General features: G+C 39.8%; 1 protein-coding gene across 1 annotated transcript in view; it reads right to left on the bottom strand.

The window, feature by feature from the left end:
* Positions 1–12426, bottom strand: part of LOC104278480 (sorting nexin-24-like) — a gene marked incomplete at its 5' end in the record, with an annotated part of 60659 nt that extends 48233 nt beyond the window's left edge. Inside the window, 3 exons of the mRNA XM_009875467.1 lie at positions 10389–10456; positions 11653–11746; positions 12228–12426. Of these exons, the coding sequence (XP_009873769.1) occupies positions 10389–10456; positions 11653–11746; positions 12228–12426 (361 nt within the window). The remainder of the gene's footprint in view (positions 1–10388; positions 10457–11652; positions 11747–12227) is intronic.
* Between the last annotated feature and the right edge of the window lie 213 nt (positions 12427–12639).

The raw sequence follows: 12639 nt of genomic DNA, 5'->3' as shown, positions 1-12639 counted from the left end.
ACCCCTCAGCCTCCTCTTCTCCAAGCTAAAGAGACCCAGCTCCTTCAGCCTTTCCTCATAAAGTAGAGGTTCTACTCCCTTCATCATCTTTGTGGCTCTGCGCTGGACTCTCTCCAGCAGTTCCCTGTCTCTCTTGAGCTGAGGGGCCCAGAACTGGACACAAGATTCCAGATGCGGCCTCACCAGGGCAGAGTAGAGGGGCATTTACTCACTCACCTTTTTAATCTTAGCAATTTTAATTACTGTTTCATAATTTTTGCTAACAATATGTTACTAAAGAATATATTTGCCAGTAACTTTCATAGAAAATGTGAGAAGAGAGAACCACAGCTTTCCATGCACAATGACAGCATTTTCAGAGCCACAAATCTGCTACCCTTACACCAGAGTTTGTACCAGTATAAAAGGTTTAACTTTGCCGCCTAGCATCCAGAGCCTCTGAATCCAGCTTTAGTGGCCACCTAACATCTACAAAGCTGGATGACAGATCTGCTGGGCGTGAAGTTTAAAATTAATGTTTGAAAACAACTCTCCAAATGGTGTTTCTCATCTACTTAGCGTGGCACCTGTATTTCAGAAATACAAAGCAATTTGCGATAACTAAGTGGATAATCTGTAAATGCTTTCATTTAATGCAAATCTAAATTTTTTAACAAAAAAACTTACAAAGCAGAACTGCAAGTAAGTGAAATAATACATACTGTGATTATGAACTTCATATTATTACGCAACTTTACTTAGACAGCATAAATTCCAGATTTGCCTCCTCACTGTTTATCAGTTCACAATTCACAACAGCAAACTAAAAGCACAGAAGTGAGTTTTCTGTGCCACTATTTCATATAAATACATGGCTTTGTGTGAAAGACAGAAAGACACATTAGGTTATGAGAGCACTTAAACCTCTTCACAGAATCAAAATAACTATAGAAAAATCTCACACAAATTTAACTGAGCAATTGCAGGCCCTGACAGAAAAACAATGTAAGGAAACTGGTGTACATAGATGAAAGTGCCAAAATAAAGATGGAAGAACCATGGGGGAAAAAATGCAACACTGCAAGGAAATTACTTTTCTTGTAAAAATGTTCATGTTCTATGAACAGATAACTCTGAAAAGACATATGACTTTTTATAAATGATAGTTAGTTAAACGAAAAATGCAGCAATTAATCACTGAATAAGACAAGTTAAATGCTTTTCCCATAGTCACTGAAATTCCAGAAATTACACTGCACTGAAAGATTTGCAGTTCATCCTGACTGGGACACAAGGGAACATAGATATGAAGACCCCAATTAGAAAACTTTTTATGAGTACTCTAAAATTAGAAAAGTCTCACCTTTCCTGGTTACTACTACAAGAGTTATCAATGATGTTTGCACAAAGCCAGATCATTATCCATTAAAAGAATTCTTCCAACAGAATTTAACCCACATAAATGACATATGGGACAAAGACCTTTGGATTAGATATCAGTATGAATAATGTTAATCTTTTGCCTAGCAGAATTGCAGATCTGCCATGGCAATTCATAACCATCAAATCTGTGAAGTAAACTCTTTAAGAAGAATTCCTAAGCTTTTTATTAATAACATACCAAAATTTTTCAAGTCTAACTTTACACAGGCTTTTTTAAAAAAAACAAAAACACTTTTTTGTCTCCACTTTGTTCTGATGATATAGCCTGTGTTCAGATATTGGAAACCATTTTCTTAATTTTTTTTTGTTAGCAAATATGTCCAATTTTATCATTTTCCTGAATTTATCCATTTCTGATCATTAGCAAACTTCTACTTTAATGATCCTTTCTCACTGTTTGCAAGAATACTTACATGTCTCTTCTTGCTGCAGAAACTATACAGTACTGCTGTACAGTTGGATTATACATGGGCAAACAATTAGTAAAATATCACTGTGAATTTGCAAGACAGAAAGCACAAATAGACGAAAACAAGAACTAGTAAGACATACAAGACCCACACATGCATTCCCATAAGCCACTGGTGTTATAAGTACACACTGAGAACTGTATGGTAAATCTTTCAGTTCTTACCATTGTCAAATGCTTACAATGGATATGAAAGGACATTTTTTATCAGATAACCTGAGGTGAAAACATGTAGGTCCAGTAACTTTGTCTCAAACAAATCAGAATGATCAGTTTAACAAAAGACACAAACAAGTGACCAGAAGTAGGGAGGAAAACTAAAGAGAACAGTAACCTCTCAGCTTGATTTTCTGTTACATGAGAAATACACAAATGGTACTTTGATATTCACTCATGGAAATTACTTTACCTACCTGGTTTATAATTATGGTAAATTAATACCATCATATTGTGTAGTACATGGAAAAATGAATTGCAAAGTACATAAACTTCTGAAAAATTACAGCTGAGAAAGAGATTTGGGAGAGCCTTGTTTAGAAAGAGAAGATAGAAAAACCAGAAGCAAAAAAAAAGTTTATACAAAACAGATACACTTGTCTAACATTCACCAGGAAGGAAGACCCCACAAAATTCTAGTACTGTGCTTTTCTCTCTCAAGAAAAAGCTTACCAAAATGAATTCTATTTAATGTATTACTTACAGAAATAGATACAGCCCTTAGATGCTTCAGCTTGCTTGACAGACTTTTGTCTGAGAACAGCTAACTCATTCAATAAACTCAAACCTTTGTTATGGCCGTATGGAAGGAATTCCAGAGTAAATGAAATGACAGCTACAGTCCATGAAACACTAAGAGGATTTCCACGTGCCTCATTATTGTTCAGACAATGGCACATTTTCTGTCTCAGCTGTGCTATGACTAGAGCAAGACCATGGCATACAGCAGAGATCAAAAGAATGCTTCAAACCTACTCCCATCTGACTGGTCCAGGGGAAAACGGTATTGCACAGAATCAGTAAGAGTACCTGGGTGGTGGCAGTAATCAGAGCTGCACGTAACTGCAGCCAAAATTTGGTATCTCAGGGGTGTAAGTGCCTCATGGCAGTGCTCCATACTTCTGAATGCCCTCCACAGCAGAGGCGGAGATGAGGACAGTATTCAGAGCCAACTCAAACTTCAGAGCAGCCTTGATAAAATTGAATCTCACTATCCCTCAAATGAAAACAAATAAACTTATCCTGACTTCATCCTTTGGAAGGTGGGGCAGCAAAACTCAGTTCTGCAGTGGGCACAGGGTAGCTACACGATGCAGAGACAGGCTGACACTGACTACGGAGGCAGGAGGTGGGGGAAATCTCTCTCCTCTCCAGCCACATTCCCCCAGTTCTAGTTCTCCCGTCTTACATCCACTGTTTAGTTTGAGTTATCCCTGCCATATCTACTCGCTGAGACTTATGACCTTCTGTGCCCTAGGTAGGTTGCTTATAGTCATGTTTTTGCCTCCTCTCTGTAGCAATGGCTCTCCCTGCTCTACACAAGCAGGCCCTACAGAAGCTTCTGCATGGTCTTCCCATAAGGAAAAGCCTCCCTTGTTGCTCCAGAACTTGGACAAAAAGTTTGGGTACAGTAAAGAAAGAAGCAGAAGAGTCCTCAAGAGGTCAGTTTGCTCTGTTTCAATTTGCTGCGGCCCTAAGAAGGGATGTAGCAAGCTCTACGAGGTACTAAAGAAAACGAAGCAAAAGATTAGGTATTAGAAGCCGAGTAATCAAACTGTTGGGATAGAGGATGAGGAGGCACAGAGCTGAGAGTCATCGACCCTTCCCAGTAGCAGACTTCATACATGCTGAACTCTTCCCTGATGGCCATGAGAGCCAGCAGAAAGCAGGAGCTGCAGATGGGCAGCTCAGGTTGCACTGATGTTTGGAGCACTGGTTCTTGCAGGCAGGTAAAATTAGTCCATAGCTACCTCTGTCTCCCTGCTGACCTGGGAAACTGCTTGTTGTACCTGTGCTTAGGCCTCCAGTGGTACAGCTCTACACAACCCAAGAGCCTCACTCTTACTGAAGTGCTCAAAGAGATTCAGATCCATTATGCTATCCATTACAAGATGCATGTATCTTACCTAAAATCAGTTCAAAAGTTGGTTGTACCCACAGTCCCTTTCCCCCACGACAAGCATTGTCATGTTTCTTATACGAAATTGGACTGTTTCACTTACAAGGTACAGTATTAAGTTATAGCACAAGAAAAACGACATAATTTTATTAATCAAGGCTTAACATTATGCAATTATGACATCGCTTGGCCCAGAATGTGTAGAGAAAGACCTTGTCAGTGAAGTGAAATGTTCACTGCAGGATTTTCAGAAAGCATCCCCAATAGCTCTAGCCTTTGTAAAGCTGTTACCTGACCCCTTCCGGCCTGGAGAAGCAGCCTTAATTTTTTTATAACACAATGAATAGATTTTATACTGTGACATAAACCCATTGAGAGGACAAGTATGTTGCTTCACTGACTCCTGTTAAATCTCTTGTTACTGCAATCTAACTTAGACCTTCATTACCGAAAAAAAGAAAAAGAAAAAAAAAAGGTGTACCTAAGAACAATCACAAAAGCACATATTCTTATAAATGTGGCTCCTACTTCAAATGTATCTGTATTAATTTTAGGTAACCTATAGCTATTTCTTTATTGAAAAATCTGTCTCTTCACTAATGCTTAGCAGTGTTACTGATACTGCTATATACCTAAATCAGACTATTGTCTCTTCGAGAACCTTTCAGTACGTAGTTTGTCTTTCCCACTAATACTACACACTAATCAAGGGTATTCCCTCTCCTATGCTCTTTTGCAGTAGGGGGCTTCCTCCATGCATAAAATGGCATATTTTGGTAGGAATTACATACAAAAGGTGTGCATAGAGCTCATGGGTATTCTTCATGAGGATGGCCTTTGAGAAGTGGATGTTGTATTTCTTAGGGTTTAGAGGAATAGGTAGTAAAACAACTTATACTGCAACCCAGTCAGACAGTTTTGTAATTCTTACAACATGGGAAGCTCGAGGGAGGCTTCTATGGAGCTGTCACTGTTGAGTGAAAGAGTAGCTGACATACAAGTAGTTTTCTGATTTTTTCAACTCTCTTTAAACCAATCTTTTCCAAACACATGGTTCATAAAATCCCTTAGGAACTTCTCTGTCATTTCCTGAAAAATAACTTACTTGACTGTCCAAGCTAAAAACGCTCTCCCTTGCCAGCGCAACACCGACCTTGGAAATCTAATCTGTAATGAAACCAAGAAGCTACGAGATCTGACTTGCTTTTGATATTTTTCTTTATTAGCCCTGCAGAGCACAACTGTTACACAGATGACAGCCTTTTAAAATCTCATTGTCACTGTGGTCAACTATTTGGCTAACTTCCTTAAAATCAAACTTAAGGAAAAATGTGTTGAGCTTTTACTGAAAAAGGAAAAAGTTCCTAACACACGCTAATGCCTACAGTTACACTTACAAAAAATTTAGCCTGCTCTGCTCTATTTGTCCATCTGGATCATCTCAATGTCTCTTATTGGAAATGTTCTACTAATAGAACAACCATGAACCTTTTTATGGAAAACACAAACTTTCCAATAGAAATAATATACTGGGATAAAATACTGGAATATTGCAAAAAATAACTGATGGAAAAAAGTATATTTAAATGAAACTAATAAATTCTAATATATCTGATGAAATTTAAGTACCCTATTTTGCCACAAAATGCTTTGGAGGTCAAAGAACTTCAGTGTCAAAGAACACATTAAAAAGTATAAATGCAGCAGAGTGATAAGCATTACACTTCAAACAAGCTGGCTTTGTATTGTCTCACATTCCATGGTATGTCTACCATGGTATCTGAATTTAGCCTTTTCCTCTGCTAGTGACTAAACACATATGAATATGATAAATACAACAGTATTTAGTCAAGTTACAGTATACACAAGCTATTAAAAAACAGATCCACATTCCTCATGGTCAGTAAATACTAGGGGAACGAAATACTCTATATCCATCTTCCACCTCTTCTTATTAGGGTGTCTGCAGTAATCCATCTGAGAAGACTCTGCTCCTCTTTACCTGTCAACATAAGTAGTTCATCCAAATCATTTTTCAAGAACAGTAGTCAAAGGAGGCTGCTTTTCTAAATGTCTAAATGTGCATCTTAGCAAATATCTTTCATATGGAACATTTGAATATTACAGTTAGCCTGTCTTCAGCCCCAAAATGGAGTATTCAAATGCTGTTTTGTAAATAATAACGATGAGGAGTCAGGATGTATGCAACATTCTCAGGCACTTCATTTCAAGGAGATAATTCTTACAAACTTTCACTAAACTAGAACTGGTCTGCCTTCCAAAATGTAAATTTAACTACCTCTGCTGTTACCTGCCATCTGCATTACTCCTGCATGCAACTAACAGCACTGTATCAAACATCAGCACTAACTTCTGAAGAGTCATCATATTAATTTGCCAAAGAATGCCATCCTGCTTATGAAAGGTTTCTCCTGCCAGGTAAATCTATATCAAATGGTAATTCAAAGTGGGATGAAGAAATAATAGCTATAAGGCAGCTTCATTCTTACTGGACTAAGCCTCCTGTGACTGGGGCAAGACCTGAAACAGTTTGCCAGAACGTGGTTATCGATGGAGCCAGCTGCAGAAAACCAGATGGCTCTTCCTGTGCAAGGTGGAGAGAATGGAAGAGACACAGTCAGCACAACTACTGAAGAAAATGCAAGAGCAAATGGCGTCCAAAAATAATAAAAATATTGTGCCCGAAGTAAAATCTAAGTTTTTAAGCTTCTGAATTTACAAGCTGTGACTAGCTGAGCACTTATGTGGCAGCTGGCTTTGCGTGAAGTGAACGCGGATACTCCTCAGCCAGATTTAAACTAATTCAGGTACTGCCAGCAGCGTAACAGTAGCAGCAGAGTGGGCAGCACAAGCTGGAGAACTGGAGGCAAAGTCTGGACAAAGCTCAACGCCAAGGGGATCAGCCTGGGTCTACCTCGGCTACATCTGCAGGAGCTATAGCCAGCTAGACCCAGGCATCCCACAAAACCGAGCAAGGTGAGTATAAGTTCAGAGGGATGCAGGGTTCAGATTTGACTTGAACACAGGGAAGAATGCAGAGACTAGAGAAAAATACTATTTTGCTTTCCTTAGCGTTACAGTATAAAATACAGAAAGTAGCTGAATTGCAGATGCCTCAGGCAGAACTGTATTTGCATTATTAAAAGAGCTAAGGCGGGGCAAAATTTGACTCAAACACCCATGTTTCAGAAAAGGAAACGTGAACCATTACTGACTACATCCAGCGCAAACACAAAAGGGGAATCCACAAAGGGTGGAAGCAAGGACTGATAACCTGGGATGATTACAAGGAGATTGCTTGTGAAGCTAGAAACCAGGTTAGAAAAGCTAAAGCCCTGAAGGAATCAAATCTGGCCAGAGACATTAAAAATAACAGAAAAGGATTCTGCAGGTATTTGAAAACAAAAAGAAAAAGAAGAAAGAATGTGGGGCCTCTCTGGAGTGATACAGGTGACCTGATTACTGAAGATGTGGAGAAAGCTGAAGTACTCAATGATTTTTTCCTTTAGTCTTCACTGATAACCACTTGACATTACATCCCTTATCACGTATTCTGGGCGAGTGAAGAACCACCCAGGGTAGGAACAGATCAGGTTCGGGAACACCGAGAGAACCTGAAGGTGCACAAGTCCGTGGGACCTGATGAGATACATCCACGGGTCCTGAAGGAACTGGCTGCTGAAGTTGCTAGGCCACTAGTCATTGTATTTAAGAAGTCGTGGCAGTCTGGCGAAGTTCCCGTAGACTGGAAAAAACGAAACATAATGCCTATTTTTAAAAAGGAAAGCAAAGAAAACCCAGGGAACTACAGACCAGTCAGTCTCACCTCTGTGCCAGGTAAAATCATGGAGCAGATCCTCCTGGCAGCTGTACTAAGTAATGTGCATGAAATACAGTGAGGTGATTGGTGACAGCCAACATGGCTTCACCAAGGGCAAATTGTATCTGACTGATTTGGTGGCTTCTGTGACAAAGTTACAGTTCTGGTTGATATGGGAAGAGCAACTGACATCATCTATCTGGACTTGTGCAAGGCATTTGACACTGTCCGACATGACATCCTTGGTTTAGACGGAGAGACATGGACCTGATGGGTGGACCACTTGGTGCATAAGAAACTGGCTAGAAGGTCGCACTCAGAGAGTTGTGGTCAATGGCTCAATGTCCACATGGAGACCAGTGACAAGCGGTGTTCCTCAGGGGTCTGTTCTGGGTCCAGTGCTGTTCAACATCTTTGTCAGCGACATGGATGACGGCACTGAGTGCACCCTCAGTAAGTTTGCTGACAACATCAAGCTGTGTGGTGCCATGGACTCACTTGAGGGAAGAGATGCCATCCAGAGGGACCTTGACAGGCTTGAGAAATGGGCCAGTGCAAACTGCATGAGCTTCCACAAGTCAAAGTGCAAGGCCCTGCACCTGAGTCAGGCCATGTTTTATACGTTCAAAGGCAGCAAAAATACAAACCAATATCCAGGATAATATATATAAAGTATCTTACTAGCAATTTTGTGATATAAGATTGAATAACCTATCAGAGAACACTGGTTGTACAAATAAATATTTATCATTTCAAAGACAATGAAAATTGATTCAGTAAGAATTATGTTAATTTGCAACTGACCTCTCAATCACTTGGAAGACAGTGAGGTAAGCATCGCGTAATTACAAGCCTACACATGTATTCAGCCAGATAAAGTATTATGTCACCAACACACTTCAGAAAGTTTTTAAATATGTTATGAACTAAGTCTGATGCTGGAAATGTGAAAATAAAAGCATGAATATTGTAAACAAAGCGACAGGCAACAGATGATTGAAAATTAGGCTAGATGTTAATTGCTGACTGTCACTTGAACTGAAGACAGCACAATGCACCAATCTCTTCAAGCGTTAACTAGAAACATCAGAGTCAAAACGTATCATTCATTGGTCTAAAAATCTCTGACTGTCTTTTCCTCAAAGAAGAAAATATTTCAAGACACAGTCGAGCACTAACTTGGCTTGAACGCTTCAGTAATAAAAGGTAGAAGATTGCTAAACACAGCAATATGAGGAAACAATATCCATATACTCATTTTTAGATGATATGTGAGAATCACAATTCATATCCTGTTTCTTGGGTGTAAAAGAACTCTTCATGTGCTGTACTTGAAAACTCTGGATGTTCATCACATGCAGATATCAAACAAGTTCCCTATTTAAATACATACAGACTTAACCCTCTAAACTCAGTTGGACAAACTCAAAAGTACTACCAAGGAAAAAAAATATAGATAACTATAAGAAATCATTACAGATAAAATGTGATACTGTCTCAGACATCACTCCTTCCCTCATTCTGAGGCTTGAAATTATCTTTTTGCCTTACTAAATGCTTAGTGAAAACTTCACCCCCCTACGCAAACCTCATCAAATCTTGGCATTTCCCTGGTTCTCACCTTTTGTACTGAGTCATAAATAACTTCTTGAAATATTTTTTGTTACTAAGACTATTATTGTGAGTCTCCAGTGTCTCGCTGCCGGAGGAATGTAAACTTTGCTTAGTTTACTTTTAAGTTCTCAGTTGTGAAAACTAATTCTTCTATTTACAGAAAGTACCACTTCTCTATTTATAGGGCAGAGAAAATGTAACTTACCTTGCCTATATGTGTATGAGGTCTCAACTCCTACTGCCTCAGCAAGCAACTGCTTAACTTTCTCTACAGCCTCTGTCCCTATTTACCTTTTCTTTCACCCATATACGTTTTTTCACAGGTAAGAAATTTGAAAGGCCAATGAACGGACATTCAGTTTGCATCAGTTGATCCCTCACCTCCCTGTGTCACACCGCTGCTCACACACACTACTGCTATGTTTGAATAACATTTGAAGGGGACCTGAGAGAGAGAGAATTTAATAAAGTATATTATAGGAGTTAGCAGCAGTCCTGGGAATAATTAGAATAATATTTTCCACAACAAGACTGTTCTCAGTTACTTACAGCTTTGCCAACTTCTAATTTTTGGGCTTAGATTCATCATACCAGGTATGTGATTCAGACAGAAAATATTTTTATACAGTTACAGCTGAGACAGTCCAAATACATATTATATAAATAATATACTTTACTCATGCCAAAAAACCCTCAAAACCCCCAAACTCAACCCAAAACAAAACACAAACCATTCCACACAAATTCCTGCAAGACATGGACAAGAAGACCAGCAAGACAGCTGAGAGGCAAGTCTGGACAACCCGCAACTCTTAACAAAACTTTGCAAACGGTATGTGCATAACGCACGTTTTCCAATGGCATCAGCACTACTGGGGCTGCGGTATTTTTGCTGTGTGTCCACAGCGACTGAAAGTTTGCGTCACCTTTACAAACTCAGGGTCAATCGCAGGCCTACAGAACACTTTTCTACAGTTCAGAAGATGCTGAGATGCTAGGAAACAGAAAAAAAGATCAGAAGATGCTTTTAAGTTTTCATAAGAAAGAGATGCTGGACAGCAATCTACAATACAGCAGAGTGAAACAACACCTGAAAAGACCACATTGCATTACTGTTAAAATAAGCAAGCCAAGGAAAAGCAGGAGAAGAGATTTTAGTTTGGTAACCTTGACGGGAACACATAATTTTGTCATCTGTGAATCAGAAACATGTCACTGCATCTGCTATGAAAACCCATTGGTAACACATGGTATCCCTCTCTCTCCCTTCCCTGCCAGTGGGGCAGACAGATGATAAAAATTCAAGCACTTCTTAGTCTAGTTTTATACTAGGGACCTAAAAGCTCCACATCCACCAGTCATATGTTTGGGTCAGTTCCTATGTCTGGGTCAGTACCTATCCAGATGATACATTCCCTGCCCTTTGTCCTCAGTCACCTACTCAAGGGTAAAAATTAGTAAAGGGAAAACCATTAAGAAACAATGGTTTTGAATTTAAGTACTTGTGTCCTTTAAGCTTTTCACACAATGCAACCCAGCATCCCTGCACATACTTACCTGCAGCGGTCAGTCATACACTCCTTAGAGTGCCTGCCTAGCTCAGCATGCAAGACTGACAGTGTCAGGGAAACAAGTACGCAATGGACAATATCCTTGGGGGCTCTTTCCATGTAAGAACTAATAAACATCTAAATAGACAGGAAAACCATATGTATGGGAAGCATGGACTCGAGATCAACATCATGGTCACTCGGGAAACTCTAGATCCAAGAACTTCTGCAGCACTGAACAACTTATTTCTTGCTTTTTCCTAGAAAAACCTACTTAGAGCATCCCACCTGGGCACGATTCAACAAAATAAACTATAAAAACCCACCACCAAACCTGGCAAGTGCACACACAAGCCCAAATATCTCCTAAAGTCTGCTCCTCCATGAGCTGCTGGTGCTGGCATCTATCTGATTTAACATAAGAAGCTGCATTGCTGCAGGGACCACTGTTGTTCTATACGCAGATTTAACATTTCTCAACTCCTCCTTCCAGGGTATATTAAAGAGATAGAGGAGGAAACCTGAAGAGCTATTTCACAGTATTGATTTTCCTACCTGAGAGAAGAGACTCTCACTGAAAAAATATCTCTTTGCTCCTCTACTTCATGAGAGAAGAAAAGTCCCCAAGAAAGAAATCAACCTGCAAAACCATGAACTACTGAAGAATTTTCCTCTGGCCAGTGTTTTTGGCATATGTTGAAACTACGTAACTGGTATTCATACTTCAGGTACTCCTGAAACACATAAAAAGAAAAAAAAAATTTCCTCAAAACTTCTTAATCACTGCAATTACTAACACATAGTGAACAAAACCATTGGAGGTTTTAGGTAGAACAACGTTCTCTAATTATTCTTTAAGATCACAGAAAACAGAGGAAACCAATTCATTAAAATGCGTAGGTAGAAAACTGCTAGTGTTAAAAGAATGACACCTTCTTTTTTTCTATATTATGTTAGTTTTATAACATCTTGACCATTCATTCTAAACAAAATTGGAATGCCGTACTAAAACTGAACGTACCACTTCTGACAGTAAAGACTTATAGGGATTTCCTCCCTGCTAGACCCAGGAGCAACTACCATGACAACAGATGAGGATAAGGCTGAGGTGCTTAATCCCTTGTTTGCCTCAGTCTTTAGTAATAGAAACACTTGTACCAAGGGAAGCCAGCCCTCCAAGCCAAGAGACAAGAGGCCAGGAGCAAAATGTCCTACCCCACAACCCAAGAGGAGATGGTTGGGGATCTGCTGCTCCACATCAATATCCAAAAATCTGTGGTGCCGGATGGGGTACATCCTAGAGTACTGAGACAGCTGGCACAGGTGCTCACCAAACCACTGCCGATCATTTATCAGCAGTCTGGCTGACTTGGGAGGTCCCAGCTGATGGGAAGTCAGCCAATATAATACCCATCTGTAAGAAGGGACAGAAGGATGATCTGGGAAGTTACAGGCAAGTCAGTTTGACTTCAGTGCCAGGGAGCCTGATGGAGCAGATCAGGCACATGCAGGACAAACAGGTGATCAGACCCAGTCAGCATGGGTTTGTGAAGGGCAGGTCCTGTTTAACAAACCTGATCTCCTTCTGTGACAAGGTGACCCACTTGTTGGATGAAGGAAAGGCTGT

The sequence above is a fragment of the Apaloderma vittatum genome, unplaced genomic scaffold (assembly GCF_000703405.1).
Source record: "Apaloderma vittatum isolate BGI_N311 unplaced genomic scaffold, ASM70340v1 scaffold5798, whole genome shotgun sequence".
Taxonomy (NCBI): domain Eukaryota; kingdom Metazoa; phylum Chordata; class Aves; order Trogoniformes; family Trogonidae; genus Apaloderma; species Apaloderma vittatum.
The sequence above is the reverse complement of the archived record's forward strand: the minus strand, read 5'-3'. Positions and strand labels throughout refer to the sequence as shown.